The sequence below is a fragment of the Prosopis cineraria genome, unplaced genomic scaffold (assembly GCF_029017545.1).
Source record: "Prosopis cineraria cultivar Desert tree isolate PC_DT_omini unplaced genomic scaffold, ASM2901754v1 PC9, whole genome shotgun sequence".
Taxonomy (NCBI): domain Eukaryota; kingdom Viridiplantae; phylum Streptophyta; class Magnoliopsida; order Fabales; family Fabaceae; genus Prosopis; species Prosopis cineraria.
In genome coordinates, this window is record NW_026555340.1 from 28,183,058 (window position 1) to 28,195,970 (window position 12,913).

General features: G+C 38.5%; 4 protein-coding genes across 6 annotated transcripts; 3 read left to right on the top strand and 1 right to left on the bottom strand.

The window, feature by feature from the left end:
• Nucleotides 1-1,007: 1,007 nt before the first annotated feature.
• On the top strand, nucleotides 1,008-1,785 carry LOC129319315 (uncharacterized). Its single transcript, XM_054964338.1, has 3 exons — nucleotides 1,008-1,153; nucleotides 1,244-1,305; nucleotides 1,401-1,785. The coding sequence occupies exons 1-3, from the start codon at nucleotides 1,072-1,074 to the stop codon at nucleotides 1,524-1,526; spliced, it is 270 nt and encodes an 89-aa protein (XP_054820313.1). The 5' UTR covers nucleotides 1,008-1,071; the 3' UTR covers nucleotides 1,527-1,785.
• Nucleotides 1,786-3,837: 2,052 nt separating this feature from the next.
• LOC129320891 (geranylgeranyl diphosphate reductase, chloroplastic) lies at nucleotides 3,838-5,851 on the top strand. The gene is made up of 2 exons (XM_054966559.1): nucleotides 3,838-4,614; nucleotides 4,921-5,851. The coding sequence occupies exons 1-2, from the start codon at nucleotides 3,925-3,927 to the stop codon at nucleotides 5,620-5,622; spliced, it is 1,392 nt and encodes a 463-aa protein (XP_054822534.1). The 5' UTR covers nucleotides 3,838-3,924; the 3' UTR covers nucleotides 5,623-5,851.
• A 1,270-nt stretch (nucleotides 5,852-7,121) lies between these two features.
• LOC129321112 (malate dehydrogenase, chloroplastic-like) lies at nucleotides 7,122-9,706 on the top strand. 3 transcript variants are annotated; one of them, XM_054966846.1, is made up of 2 exons: nucleotides 7,122-7,573; nucleotides 8,184-9,706. In XM_054966846.1, the coding sequence occupies exon 2, from the start codon at nucleotides 8,192-8,194 to the stop codon at nucleotides 9,416-9,418; it is 1,227 nt and encodes a 408-aa protein (XP_054822821.1). In that variant the 5' UTR covers nucleotides 7,122-7,573; nucleotides 8,184-8,191; the 3' UTR covers nucleotides 9,419-9,706. The 3 variants fall into 3 exon arrangements, with proteins under 3 accessions (XP_054822821.1, XP_054822820.1, XP_054822822.1); XM_054966845.1 differs by having other exon boundaries at nucleotides 7,123-7,352; XM_054966847.1 differs by having other exon boundaries at nucleotides 7,130-7,234.
• Nucleotides 9,707-10,301: 595 nt separating this feature from the next.
• LOC129319730 (protein RKD1-like) lies at nucleotides 10,302-11,583 on the bottom strand. Its single transcript, XM_054964809.1, has 4 exons — nucleotides 11,447-11,583; nucleotides 11,252-11,370; nucleotides 10,810-11,165; nucleotides 10,302-10,711 (listed from the first exon to the last, which is right to left on the bottom strand). Exons 1-4 carry the CDS (start codon nucleotides 11,581-11,583, stop codon nucleotides 10,430-10,432), a joined length of 894 nt encoding a protein of 297 aa, XP_054820784.1. The 3' UTR covers nucleotides 10,302-10,429.
• Nucleotides 11,584-12,913: the final 1,330 nt, after the last annotated feature.

A 12,913-nucleotide genomic window follows, 5' to 3' on the forward strand; every position in this document is an offset into this window, starting at 1 on the left:
CCTTCTCCATGAAAACATGTTCTTTGATATTGCCACCATAAAAGACCCTAGAATTACGCTCTATCTCAAGAAATATCTGGCCTCATTTAATCATGTCAAAGGCAAAACCATTCTAATTTATACTTCCTCTAGTTTTATTTATAAATCATTTCTATCAACCTCATAAATATCAATACAACAAAAATATAAATAATAAAATTTAATAAAATTACAAACATAATCCTCAAAAGGTAAATAAACTATATAATATTATTTTTTTGTTTCTCTCTCTCATTTTTTAATGATAGTTGAGGTATTTTATTTGAAACAAAACATCATTATCAATTTAATAATTTATAAAATGAACTACTTCACTCTTCTAAAAGATGACCAATAAAATGGATTGAAGAGAGTACATTCTAAGCTTTGATCACCGCAGAGCAAACTTGTCACTGCATTAATTAGCCTGATTCATACATAATGGACCAAGAGTGCTGTCACCACATTTTCCCCTTTTCCCCTCGACTTACTTGAATATGAATTCCACAATATGCAAATGTGCATGCACTAGACAGAAGCTAAACAAAGCCAATATCTTTAGCTCTAGTTCTCATCTGTCATCAGACTTAGATCAGAGCCAACCAGCGCATCAAATATAAAATAAGGATGGTAAACGACACGCTTTAACCCCAGAAAATAACTATCTTAGCTTGTTCATAGTTTAGTGTTAGCAGGTTCTGCCACGCAACTACATCTTCAGGATGTGTCATCTTTCCACTTCCATAATGTGCTCCATCTTCGCTTAAAATATATCTTTTGCCTTTTAGTTGCACCCCAATAGCTGGTTTTGAGTTTTCACATCCACAACCAACATCACTGATAAAAGCTTTGAAATGAGCCTCGGTTCCCCGTAAAATGATGGGTTGCTGTCACCTTTTTTGACTTCGGCACTATGGTTGCTTTCTTATTATCCACCTTAATTACCATGCTCACACATCTAGAAACATCTCATCCACTGCTATAAATTGCCTACCCACCATACATCAGAAGCAACACAGCCCTGCGAGCTCAGAAGTTCAGTTCATAGCAGTAATGGCAGGCACTCTCTTTCGTATATTCCTGATCTTTCTAGGGCTCTCTCAACTTCTATGCTTGAAAGCAGTCCCAATTACAAGTAATTAAGTTCTATTACTATATTCTCCTGCTTCTCCTTCTTCTTTATAGTCCTCACGCAATATTTTGTCTCTTTTGTATGTACAAACAGGGACCGAAAGCCTTCTGCAAGTTCCAAAGGTTCATGATCTTGTTCCAGAAAATAAGGACGAGGTTTCAATCTTGATGATGTTGTATCATATTCATATAAACTGGTTTAAGAAATATGTATAACATTATATTGCTAACCATCTTGTGTTCATGAACAGGTCGTTGCTAAGGATAACATGCAGTGGATGGTGGAGCCAAGTGCAGTGAGTGAGAGGATGGACTTGGACCTTCATGACTACTCACCATATGGACCTAATACTCGTCATACCCCAAGAGGATCATAATGTGCGAAATTAATATATATGTATTCATGTGTATGATTGTAAGGGTGCCCCTTGGCGCCTAGCTATAAACTCAATTTCTGTTATCACTTATAAGCAACAATTTAGTGGGATATATATTTAGACTACAATTAAGTGATGTTAGTTAATCTTGGAATCACGAGCCTCTGTGCGTGTTCAAGAACTTGTTTATGTAAACTCATTCTCTATCTATCTATGTTAAGAATATTGGGATTAATAAATTTCACATTTCCAACTTTATTCTTTTGTTTTATTAAATTAAATATATATATATATATATATATAATTCATACTCTCTGCAGAACATAGAGTACTGTATGCAGTGCTTTAAGAAAGATAGATACAAAAAATTCAAATCGATATAATTGCATGAAATAGGTCTCATTATACCCCCCCTTTTTGTGCCACTATGCCACTATTGCATTGCTATGTAATATTTAGTTCAACATACATGTATATGTACACATGCATGGACGCGCTTCCAATTTATATAGAATTGACGGTGTTCATTAATTTTTAGAATAAGGTCAACTTATTTCTATTAAAATTCTATATCAATATTTTTTTTCATTTTCGTGAGGTTATGTTTAATAAAACTTGATATTATTCTTTGGCTTAAAAGCAAAAGCTATCATTCTATTGCTAGGTCTATAATCATTTATCATTCCTGCATCTTTACTTTACAAATAAAGTCTTAATGTTATTTATGCATATATAACACTGGGTGTTCTTTTTTTCCCTTTTTCTTTGATAATTTATGGGTCAGGATGCTGCCATAAATATATCAATCTGTATACAGATTAACTAAGTTGTTGAATAAAAAAGGAATTGAAAATAAAGTTGGCTAGTACAGGGGCCTGCATTTGGGATAATATAGCTTTCGTTTGGAACCCTTCTTTTGGCAAAAAAAAAAAAAAAACCTAAGATGCCGCTTGTCCACCAAGAAACAGGGAGCCAAGTTGGTAGAAAAGTTAATTTATGAACGAATCCACATTGTTGAAGCAATTATGGTGTCAAATACTTACTGATTACTCATAATGTCTCAAATAAAGATCCCATAAAAGTATTCTATTTAATTTTTGCTTTGGATCATTCAGTGAAGGAAGTGCTTGAGAAAAAGGAAGTTGTTATGGGCGCACGCTCCTTTATGCTTCTGACTTAATATTTTTATTCATATGATCTCTTGCTGCTAGCCTAGACATCTGTTTATAATGATCTATGACTATAATACAGACGAAAACAGGGGTACACCCACAAGATTGGAGCGCTTATGATAAGAAATTGGATTCTGATTTTTGAGACACTCAATCTCTGTGAAATTCAACATGAACTAGTACTAGGTACCAGATGTGCCTCAATATCCTACAATGAAAACAAAACGAGATTATAAGTGAAGCGGTAAAAAGATCATTCTGAAAAGCAAGCACTCTCATTCACCCACGTCGCGGCCTAACGCTGTAAGGCTAATCAATGCGCGCCGAATGTCCACTAGCTTGATTTTGTTTGCTTTCTACATTATTAGTTGGATTCTTGCATCTCAACTCACACGATGTTTACTTACCCATTACTCCCTCCAAACCTATTTGTAAAATCTCATTGATATTTAACACAGGACCTCTTATAATGGCTTTCCAATCTCCCCCTTTCCTTCCAATAAACTATATCAAACAAAGGCTAATTTTGAAAAGTTGTAAAAATCTTTGACGTGCAATTAATTTATTTTGCGCAAAACCGGGCGAGTTGCGGGCAACTCTTAGTGCTTACTCGTCACCCCGTGCACAGCCCTGACTAGCATACAAACCAAGTTAAAAAGGTAAAATGATCTGAACAAAGGATGAATTTGGGTGTGGCATTCATTAGCTTGGAATCTCTTTGTTTTTGTCAGCCCACGTTGCTCAGAAGATTTTTCTTCCCCCAGCAAGAGCTAAACCATATATAAAATAAAATTAAAAAAATTATTCATCACCAATAAAATTCTCTAAGAGATAGTGAGGTTGTGAATGCGGAAGAGGTCAGATTGCTGATGTGTCGAAACCCCATTGGCAGGCATTAGTGACATGGCAAAGATCCTACGACTTCAGGCAAAGAGCATCACAACGTGGCAACAGGCCAGCCACTCAGAGTCACAAATAACCAAAACGATTGAACGAAGCACCCCCCGGAACTCAAGTCGGAACTCGGAAGAATAGAACCAAGATGAGACCATCCCAAGAATCCAACCTCATTATCCACATCAAATCTGCACCGTCCATTGCATCAATCGGACGCCCCTTGTTCCTTCAAATCCTTAACCATATCCATCGACAACATAAATAGAAAATAAAAAAAACGAGGGCTCTTCTTTCACTCTGAGCTCCCTGCTTTCACACTCCATCGAAAAATGAACTCCATCGCGCTCAAATCCTTCGTCGGTCTTCGGCAGGTGTCGCCGGAGAAGACCCAAATCACCGGCCAAACTAAGCCCATTACCCTCCGCCACCGGAAGCTCAAAGTAATCGCCGGTAAATACAGCCCCCAAATCTCTGGCCGGAATCTCCGCGTCGCGGTCATTGGTGGTGGTCCCGCTGGCGGTTCAGCTGCCGAGACATTAGCCAAAGGTGGCGTCGAGACATTCCTAATTGAGCGCAAGCTCGACAATTGCAAGCCTTGCGGTGGAGCCATCCCTCTCTGCATGGTCGGAGAGTTTGACTTGCCGTTGGACATCATCGACCGCCGTGTCACGAAAATGAAGATGATTTCTCCGTCGAATGTCGCTGTAGATATCGGCCAGACCCTCAAACCCCACGAGTACATCGGCATGGTTCGGCGCGAGGTCCTTGACGCTTACATGAGGGATCGGGCCAAGGAAAACGGGGCGACTGTCATAAACGGGTTGTTTCTGAAAATGGATATCCCCAAAGACAAAACTTCGCCCTACGTTTTGCATTTCTCTTGCTATGACGAGAAAACCGGTGGTGTCGGTGAAAAGCGCACGTTGGAAGTTGATGCTGTGGTTGGAGCCGATGGGGCAAACTCCCGAGTTGCCAAGTCTATTAATGCCGGTGACTACGAATACGCCATTGCTTTTCAGGTACATTCATCATCAACCATTCTCGAGTTTATCTTACTGGGTCTTCGAACTTTGGTCGATCTTGTCACTTCATAGTTCATCATGCCTTAACCAAAGATGGGGAAAAAAGACAGGGAAAAGAAAGAACTGAGATAGTAGAAGAACTTGGAAGTTTGTAAATTTTTTATTGAGACTGTTGATTAAGTTTGTAAATTTTTTGTTGAGACTGTTAATTTCTCGATTTTGTTCTCGGGAGTGTTGGAAATGTCAAGATTTAAACATTTTCTTTGACCCTTGCATGTTCAATCTGGTGCAATGGTTTTCCAGGAGAGGATAAAAATTCCGGATGACAAGATGGTGTATTATGAGAATCTTGCAGAGATGTACGTAGGGGATGATGTTTCTCCAGATTTCTACGGATGGGTGTTTCCAAAATGCGACCATGTGGCCGTGGGAACTGGTACTGTGACTCACAAAGGAGACATCAAGAAATTCCAACTTGCTACGAGGAACAGAGCAAAGGACAAGATTCTGGGAGGCAAAATCATCCGAGTAGAGGCACATCCGATACCAGAACACCCCAGACCACGAAGGTTGTCGGGCAGAGTAGCACTGGTCGGCGATGCTGCCGGATACGTGACAAAATGCTCCGGCGAAGGGATATATTTTGCGGCCAAGAGCGGAAGGATGTGTGCAGAAGCGATCGTGGAAGGTTCAGAGAATGGGAAGAGGATGGTGGACGAAGATGACTTGAGGAAGTACTTGAAGAAGTGGGATCAGACGTATTGGCCAACTTACAAGGTGTTAGATGTGTTGCAGAAGGTGTTCTACAGGTCGAACCCAGCGAGAGAAGCGTTCGTTGAGATGTGTGCTGACGAGTACGTGCAGAAGATGACATTTGATAGCTATCTGTACAAGACGGTGGCGCCTGGAAATCCATTGGAGGATTTGAAGCTGGCTATCAACACCATCGGAAGCTTAGTGAGGGCCAGCGCAATCAGGAGGGAGATGGAGAAGCTTAATGTATGAACAGAGTCCTCCTCAACTTTGTTACTATTTTCAAAAGCACAATCATGGATCTTTGAATGCAAAGCCATTAAATTTGCCGGTAATTGCATACTGGGATTGAGGGAAAATTGGGTTGATTGAGGCTCATCTAATTGTAATGCTTTTGAAAGTTTAAACCGAGACCCTTCTGTAGTCTAGTCGTGCTGGAAAATTAGATATTTCAGTTATATGTATCAATGATGATTTTTCACGTTTGTATCTACTTGACATGCATCGGCAGCGGGAGGATTATTTTTATGCATTTTGTTGGTCTAAATCTAAAGAGCTTGAGGGTTTGGATTGGGGCGTTCTGGAAATATTCAGCTGCTGAAATTTTCTCTGCGAGTTGTGACATCTTGAAAAATAATTGACTTGACAATCCAATAAGAGATATTAAGCCGCTTGCTTTGTGGTGTCAGTGATGTGTGTGTTTTCTTAAGCTTTTTTAATCTCAAAGAGTCGCCACCTGTCACGCTCTACTCCAAATTGGCCTCTTTCCTCTCAAATAAGTCATTTAAGGTGAGTTTGGATTGCATGAGGACTAGAGATGAAATAATTACTATTGGTTAATTAAACTGTTGTTCTCAAGATTTTTTTCCTTTCGGTTTTCTGGGGTGTGATTGAATAAATATGTGATTGCAACCTTTTCTGACGACACGGGCTCGCTTGCAATTCAATGCCATATTTTCTCTCTGTCATCCTGCAAAACCCTGTGCAGTGCCCGTTGAAGTTTCAGCCTCGGATAGTTTTGATTTGACGTGGCATTTTTCGCAAATTGAAATTTGACAGGAACGCTGTGATTAGACTTCATTTCTAGTTTGTTCAAAAAAAATTTCAACTTTTAAGTTTTCATTTATTAAGCATAAATATTTTGGAAATCACGAGGGGTGTCAAGTATTAGTATTACACTTTTATTATTGATCTATTCTTGGTTGGTTGAAAAATTTACTCATATATATAACATTTATCACACATATTATGGAAATCATAGGGGGTGTCAAGTATTACTATTACACTTTTATTAATGATCTATTCCTGCTTGGTTGAAAAATTTACTCATATATATAACATTTATCACACATATTATGGAAATCATAGGGAGTGTCAAGTATTGGTACAACACTTCTATTAATGATTTATTCCTGGTTGATTGACAAATTTACTCATATATATAACATTTATCTAGATATAAAAATTATATTTGATAAATTATTGAATCTTGTTGAAAAAGTCATTCATATTTAATGGTGGACTCTACGTTATAATTTGCATAGGATTATCTCTAATAAAAAAATTACTTAAAATATTAAAAAAACTATATTTATCATGTCATTGAATATTAATACTAATATCACTGTCACCCTAACATCATCAATATAGAATCCACTACTTCATCAGATCAATATAGAATACATTAAAAACTGTGAGAATTTTATTATACACAAGAGCCGTTGAAGACGTGAAGGGTCAAGATTTAGAGGCAGAGGAGATATAATTTATTGGGTAGATTCTGGGGACAAAGGGAAATAGATTCCATTATAAACAACGTTAGCTTTGCATTTGAAGGAAACATGGATTTGTACGAAGCTCACAGGTGGAGTTTTCAAGCGTGAAGAGGCTCACATTTGCTTCGTTAAAACCCACCACTTTCCCTCTCTTTCCCTATTTTGTATTCATTAGTCGTTATTAGCTTGAATTCTAGGCTATCCCAGGTTTGACTCGTCCCCCTGGTTCTCTTCAGCACTCTGTCTCTCGTTTATTCATTTCCCAGGATCTGAATCGATTTGTCTTTGAGATCTCTTCTTTCAACTGCTTTATTTTTTCGATGTTAAATTCGCTATAAGTTGCGGCACCAAATTTGGTCATGTTAATCTTGTTGAAAGTTTGTACCGTTCGGGAGGTTGGAGCTCCCTCTACTTTCCGGGGTTAACGGGTGTTGACTTTTTGTCCTTGTCCTCTTATTTTATTTTGATAGAGAGATGTTTGGTATCTGAATTGAATTCGTGTCCATTCCTGATGTAGGCAATGTGTTTGATGAAGGATATTGTTTGTGTCCTAGAAAGTATTTCTTGTTATTATAGAATAAATCAATTCATTAGAGTTTTTTTATCTGATTCTATGGTATATTTGATTGATGAATGTTAGAGCTTTATATCGGGACAAACAGGATTACTGGACTGATTTAGGAATGTCTTTTTTGAGTTGAATCGTATAGAGAATATATTAGTGTTAGTGAGCTGTATATTTTATTCTCTTTATTTGCGAAGATTGGAATTAAAACAATGGCTATGCCCTGCATCATCTTATTACTACTATTCCTGCTCTAGTTATCATCTGTTTGATCCTTGCTCTGCTTCTTTAGACTAAGTGATATCCTTTTCTTTATCGTTTATTCTTCTTCTTCTTCTTCTTCTTCTTCTCCCCTGTTGCTTCTATTTTCACATTTGTGTGCATGCATATCGTGTATAGATTTTAATATTTTTGGTTCCAATATATATTCCGAGTGTTTTAATGAAATGGAGTTAATACTGTATGTATCACAGACATTGAGATGGCTGCAGCATCAGCAGCAACCTTTACAACTGGATCGGCCACCTCCCTCAGCCAAAGAGGGAGCTCGCTTCCCCAGTCAATACCCTTTGATTTGAGGTTCAAGTCTCAAAACTTCTGTGGTCTCAAGGCATCATCCATCATTAGCTGTGGGGCAGAAACATCCTTCTTGGGCAAGGAAACTTGTGCTGCTTTGAGGGCATCTTTTGCACCCAAAGCTCAAAAGCCAGACCAAAACCTCCAGTACCACTTGCAGCCCCAAGCTTCCTACAAAGTGGCAGTTCTTGGTGCTGCTGGAGGAATTGGTCAACATTTAGCTCTTCTGATCAAGATGTCCCCATTAGTTTCTGACCTTCATCTGTATGATATTGCCAATGTCAAGGGAGTCGCTGCTGATCTCAGTCATTGCAATACTCTCTCACAAGTCAAGGATTTCACTGGAGCTTCTGAGTTAGCAAACGCTTTGGATGGTGTAGATGTAGTTGTCATCCCTGCTGGAGTTCCAAGAAAACCTGGCATGACTCGTGATGACCTTTTCAACATCAATGCTGGCATTGTGCGAGACTTAGTTTCCACTGTTGCAGATAACTGCCCTGATGCTTTTATTCATATTATAAGTAACCCAGTAAATTCTACCGTTCCCATTGCCGCTGAAGTTCTGAAACAGAAGGGCGTCTATGATCCTAAGAAGCTCTTTGGAGTTACTACCTTGGATGTAGTGAGGGCAAACACATTTGTTGCTCAGAAGAAGAACCTGAAGTTGATTGATGTTGATGTCCCAGTTGTGGGGGGTCATGCAGGGATCACCATTCTTCCTCTGTTGTCAAAGACCAAACCTACCGTAAGCTTTACTGATGAAGAAATCCAACAGTTAACTGTCAGGATTCAGAATGCTGGAACGGAAGTTGTGGAAGCTAAGGCAGGTGCCGGATCTGCCACTTTGTCAATGGCATATGCAGCAGCTAGATTTGTGGAATCATCTCTTCGTGCACTTGATGGAGATGGGAATGTGTATGAGTGCACTTATGTGCAGTCAGAAGTGACTGAGCTCCCATTCTTTGCTTCAAGGGTAAAGCTGGGAAGGAAAGGGGTGGAAGCTTTCATAACATCTGACCTCCAAGGGTTGACTGGGTATGAGCAGAAGGCAGTGGAAGCACTTAAACCAGAACTTAAGGCTAGCATTGAGAAGGGAATTGATTTTGCTTCAAAACAAGCAGTTACTACCTAAGCGTCCTTTGAAGAAAGAAGATTTATTGAAGAATAAGCACTACTTACAGAGCCTTATGAAGATTTGTTGTAGGCTTGTGGCATCAATCATTCTAGGCATCACTTCAGCTGGTCTTGTTGGGCTGGAGTCATCTTTGTTGTGGGGTGATATACAGTATACACAACAAATCAAACAAGTCTTGATTCATAGAACTATAAATTACTTCCTTACATACTGATGGTAGCGTTACATCAGGCATTATTATATGCCATTTCTTGATCAAATAAATTAGTAATGTTACAGCCCAAATCCTCTCTTGTCTAATTCCTTTCTGGAGTCTCATCTTCAGCAATTTCTCTGGCTTGCTTCTCTAGGCGTCGCACTTGATAAATAACCCAAAAATCAAGCAATATAATGTCAATGCCTTGATTAGATACCTTAATTTTTATTTTTTATTGTCAATTTCATAGAGACAAATAATGTAATTTTGAACTTCTTTTTTTATGAGCAAGTGTAAATTTTGTAAAATTGGGTCTTCATTCCTGTTAAAATCTGCCAAATTGTGAAGTTCTATTTATAATTCTAACGTTCTTTTTTCTGATCTGCCAAATGCCTCGATTCACTGCACCTTTTGTGCAGGCTTCATTCTAATCTAATCTCCACTATAGCAAAATTTAGCTTAGAAATGAAATTTTAGCAGTTGGTGCTAGAATTGACATTCGACTGCAGCTTTAATGTAACATATTTCAAAGGAATCTGCACACAGTACTCTACGTATATCACGATACTTCACCAACATGCAACATATCCTCCAGTATGCATCCTTCATTTCTGTCACTACAAGTGAACACAAAATCAATCACTATTGATCGTCGTTCATTTCTTAACAAGTACCGTGGTTTTTTCAGACAGACACCAACATCCAGAATCAGTCTGTCACCAACATCCTCCTCCCTCCCCCCTCGTTGTCTTAAAAAAAAAAAAAAGGGGAAACTAATTATTAGTAGAAGGAGGTGAAGCTGGAAAGAACATTTATGTTGTAAAATGGAGAGGGACTGGTGGCAACAGATGCTTGATGTCCTGTACTTGATCGTCATAATTATTTCCATTCCTTGCAGACTCCAATTCCGCTGAAGATCCCATGAGCTTCCTTTTCTTGTAGTTGGCTTTGAAACAAGCCTGTCTGAGCCTTTTTGTGTTATCCTCAAGCTGCAAATCCGGCATCTCCTCCATCAACTTCTTTTCCTTAGCCAGTATCTCAAGCGCGTTCCTCAGTTTCTCTTCACTGTCTCGGTCCCCTTCTTTTCCTAGCTCCTGCACCAACAGCCAAATCAATTGTGGGAACTTGTATCTGCTTGTGTTTAAATTAGAATGATTTCACATGTGACAATCTGTTAATGCATCAAGCGAACCTTCACATTGTTTATCAAAGTTTGCAGGCTCATCAGTTTCCTGTGAGGCCACCTTCTTATTCCCAATTCTCTGCACCTCTTCTTCAGAAGTGTTAGGCCCACATTAAGCTCCTTGGCAGCCTGTGTTATGGGCATATAGAAGTACTGAGAAATAGCCTTCCTTGACAACAACTTGGTGCTGCCACTTCTCTCTTCTCTGCCTGTTCGCTTCACCTCGCTTTCTTCCTCCTCCACTTCCTTCCCACTTTCTCCTTTCTTGCAGAGTACATAAACAGGGTTATCTGAATCAAACCCATCGTCAATCTCATTCCACACTGCTAGTCCCTTCTTAATATCGAGGTCGTAAAAGTCATAGTCTGCAGAAGAAGATATCCATATATCAGAATGATGTACTTCATACATACATAAATGAGAAGGGAAACCAAAAGTCAAGTAAAAACACCTTGCACGCTTTGTGTTGGTTCAATGGCTAGGGTTTCTTCGAATAAAGGATCCGGTCCCGTGCAAGGTACGGCTAATCCATAAGGCCAATCCAGTCCTAAACATCCGCTGTCATTTGCGCTGCAAAAGATACTACAATGACAACAAATTTCATATCATATTTCTCACCACAAAGCACAGGAGAAGTTTAACGTACCTGAAGTCAGATGAAGGTATTTGGTACGTGGGAGAGAAAGGAACTTCGCCGAATTCATTCTTAGGGAATGGAACTTGGTCGAAATCATTCTTAAAATTCCATCCCATGAGTTGCTGACTCTGACTCTGACTCCCCATCATCATCATGCTGTAGAGCGTAAAGCAGAGAGAGATATAAAAAAGAGAAAGTGGAAAAGGAGAATATAATTCTGGGGCTGGAAACGAAAGGAAGAAGGCAATATATATACACACGAAACATGAATGTGAGGATAATGAATGTATGAATGGGAAGTAAAGGGGAGGGTAATCACTTGTTGGAGAATGCGCGCCGCCTCCATGCATGAATGAGACTTAATGTTTAACGTGTGCAGTGCTTTGCGAGAGTTACAAGATCAGTTTTAATTACGAAAGGATAATTATTCCTATCTACACCCCTCAATTTTTAGAGGGCCAATTTAATTAATTAGTGGCTAGATGAGTAGACTCATAATTAACCTCTGAGATATGTACTTATCAGTTACACTTCGTACAGAGTGATCGGCCTCAATCTACGTAGTAATCCAAACCAGTGAAGAGCAACGCTACCATACTATGCTAAGACTTGAAAAGAAAGAGCTTCATCATGATTCATGAGCATGCATACAGTATATGTATAGCTGACATATTTTAGTGTTTCTTCCAAGCAATAGTATAAATAAACTTGAAACTATAAATCACAATCATGAGCTTTCCGCCAACTTTCTGAACTCTGATGAATCATTTCTCATGGAACCAGATAAAAATCAGAAGAAAAACTTCTATATTTTTTCGGGTTTAGCGATTTTTTATTTAAATTTGTGATTATGATATTTCCCATCCTTCAACAATGGAGGCTTCCATCCACCGACTGATCAAATGCCTTAATCATTTTTTTTATGGGTGATATTCAATAATCGCTGTTTCACTTTCTGTTACGAATTGAGAACTATCTGGTTATAAGTTACATTGAGTCCATAATTGACTATACTAGTGGCATTGTTTTGCATTGATTGCATGATTTGATTAATATCTCCTTAATGGGGAAGAGTACTGACTAATGATTATTTTTCAATTATTATTATTACTGTCTTTAAATACTAAAATGGAGTTATGAAAGAGTTATTCCATGGATCCATGGTTTTTCTTACTGTTATAAACTCTCGTGAAGTCCATTCAGTGCAAGTTTTTGTTCTTTTTTTTTCCCTGAATATAGTGCAAGCTAATATTCCATCCGTAAAGAGAGTCTAAATGAATGATAACTTTTTCTAAGAGCAATATAATAACCCTATAATTATTTATTTTTTGACGCTGGGCTCTCCTAATCCTAATCAAAGCACTTATTTATAATCTAACTTCCTTGAACCTGGCTTGATTCATGTTCTTCGTATTTTTTTTTCTGGATGTGTTGTTGATCACGTTCGGTGATTGATCTTACGGCTTCATTACTTCA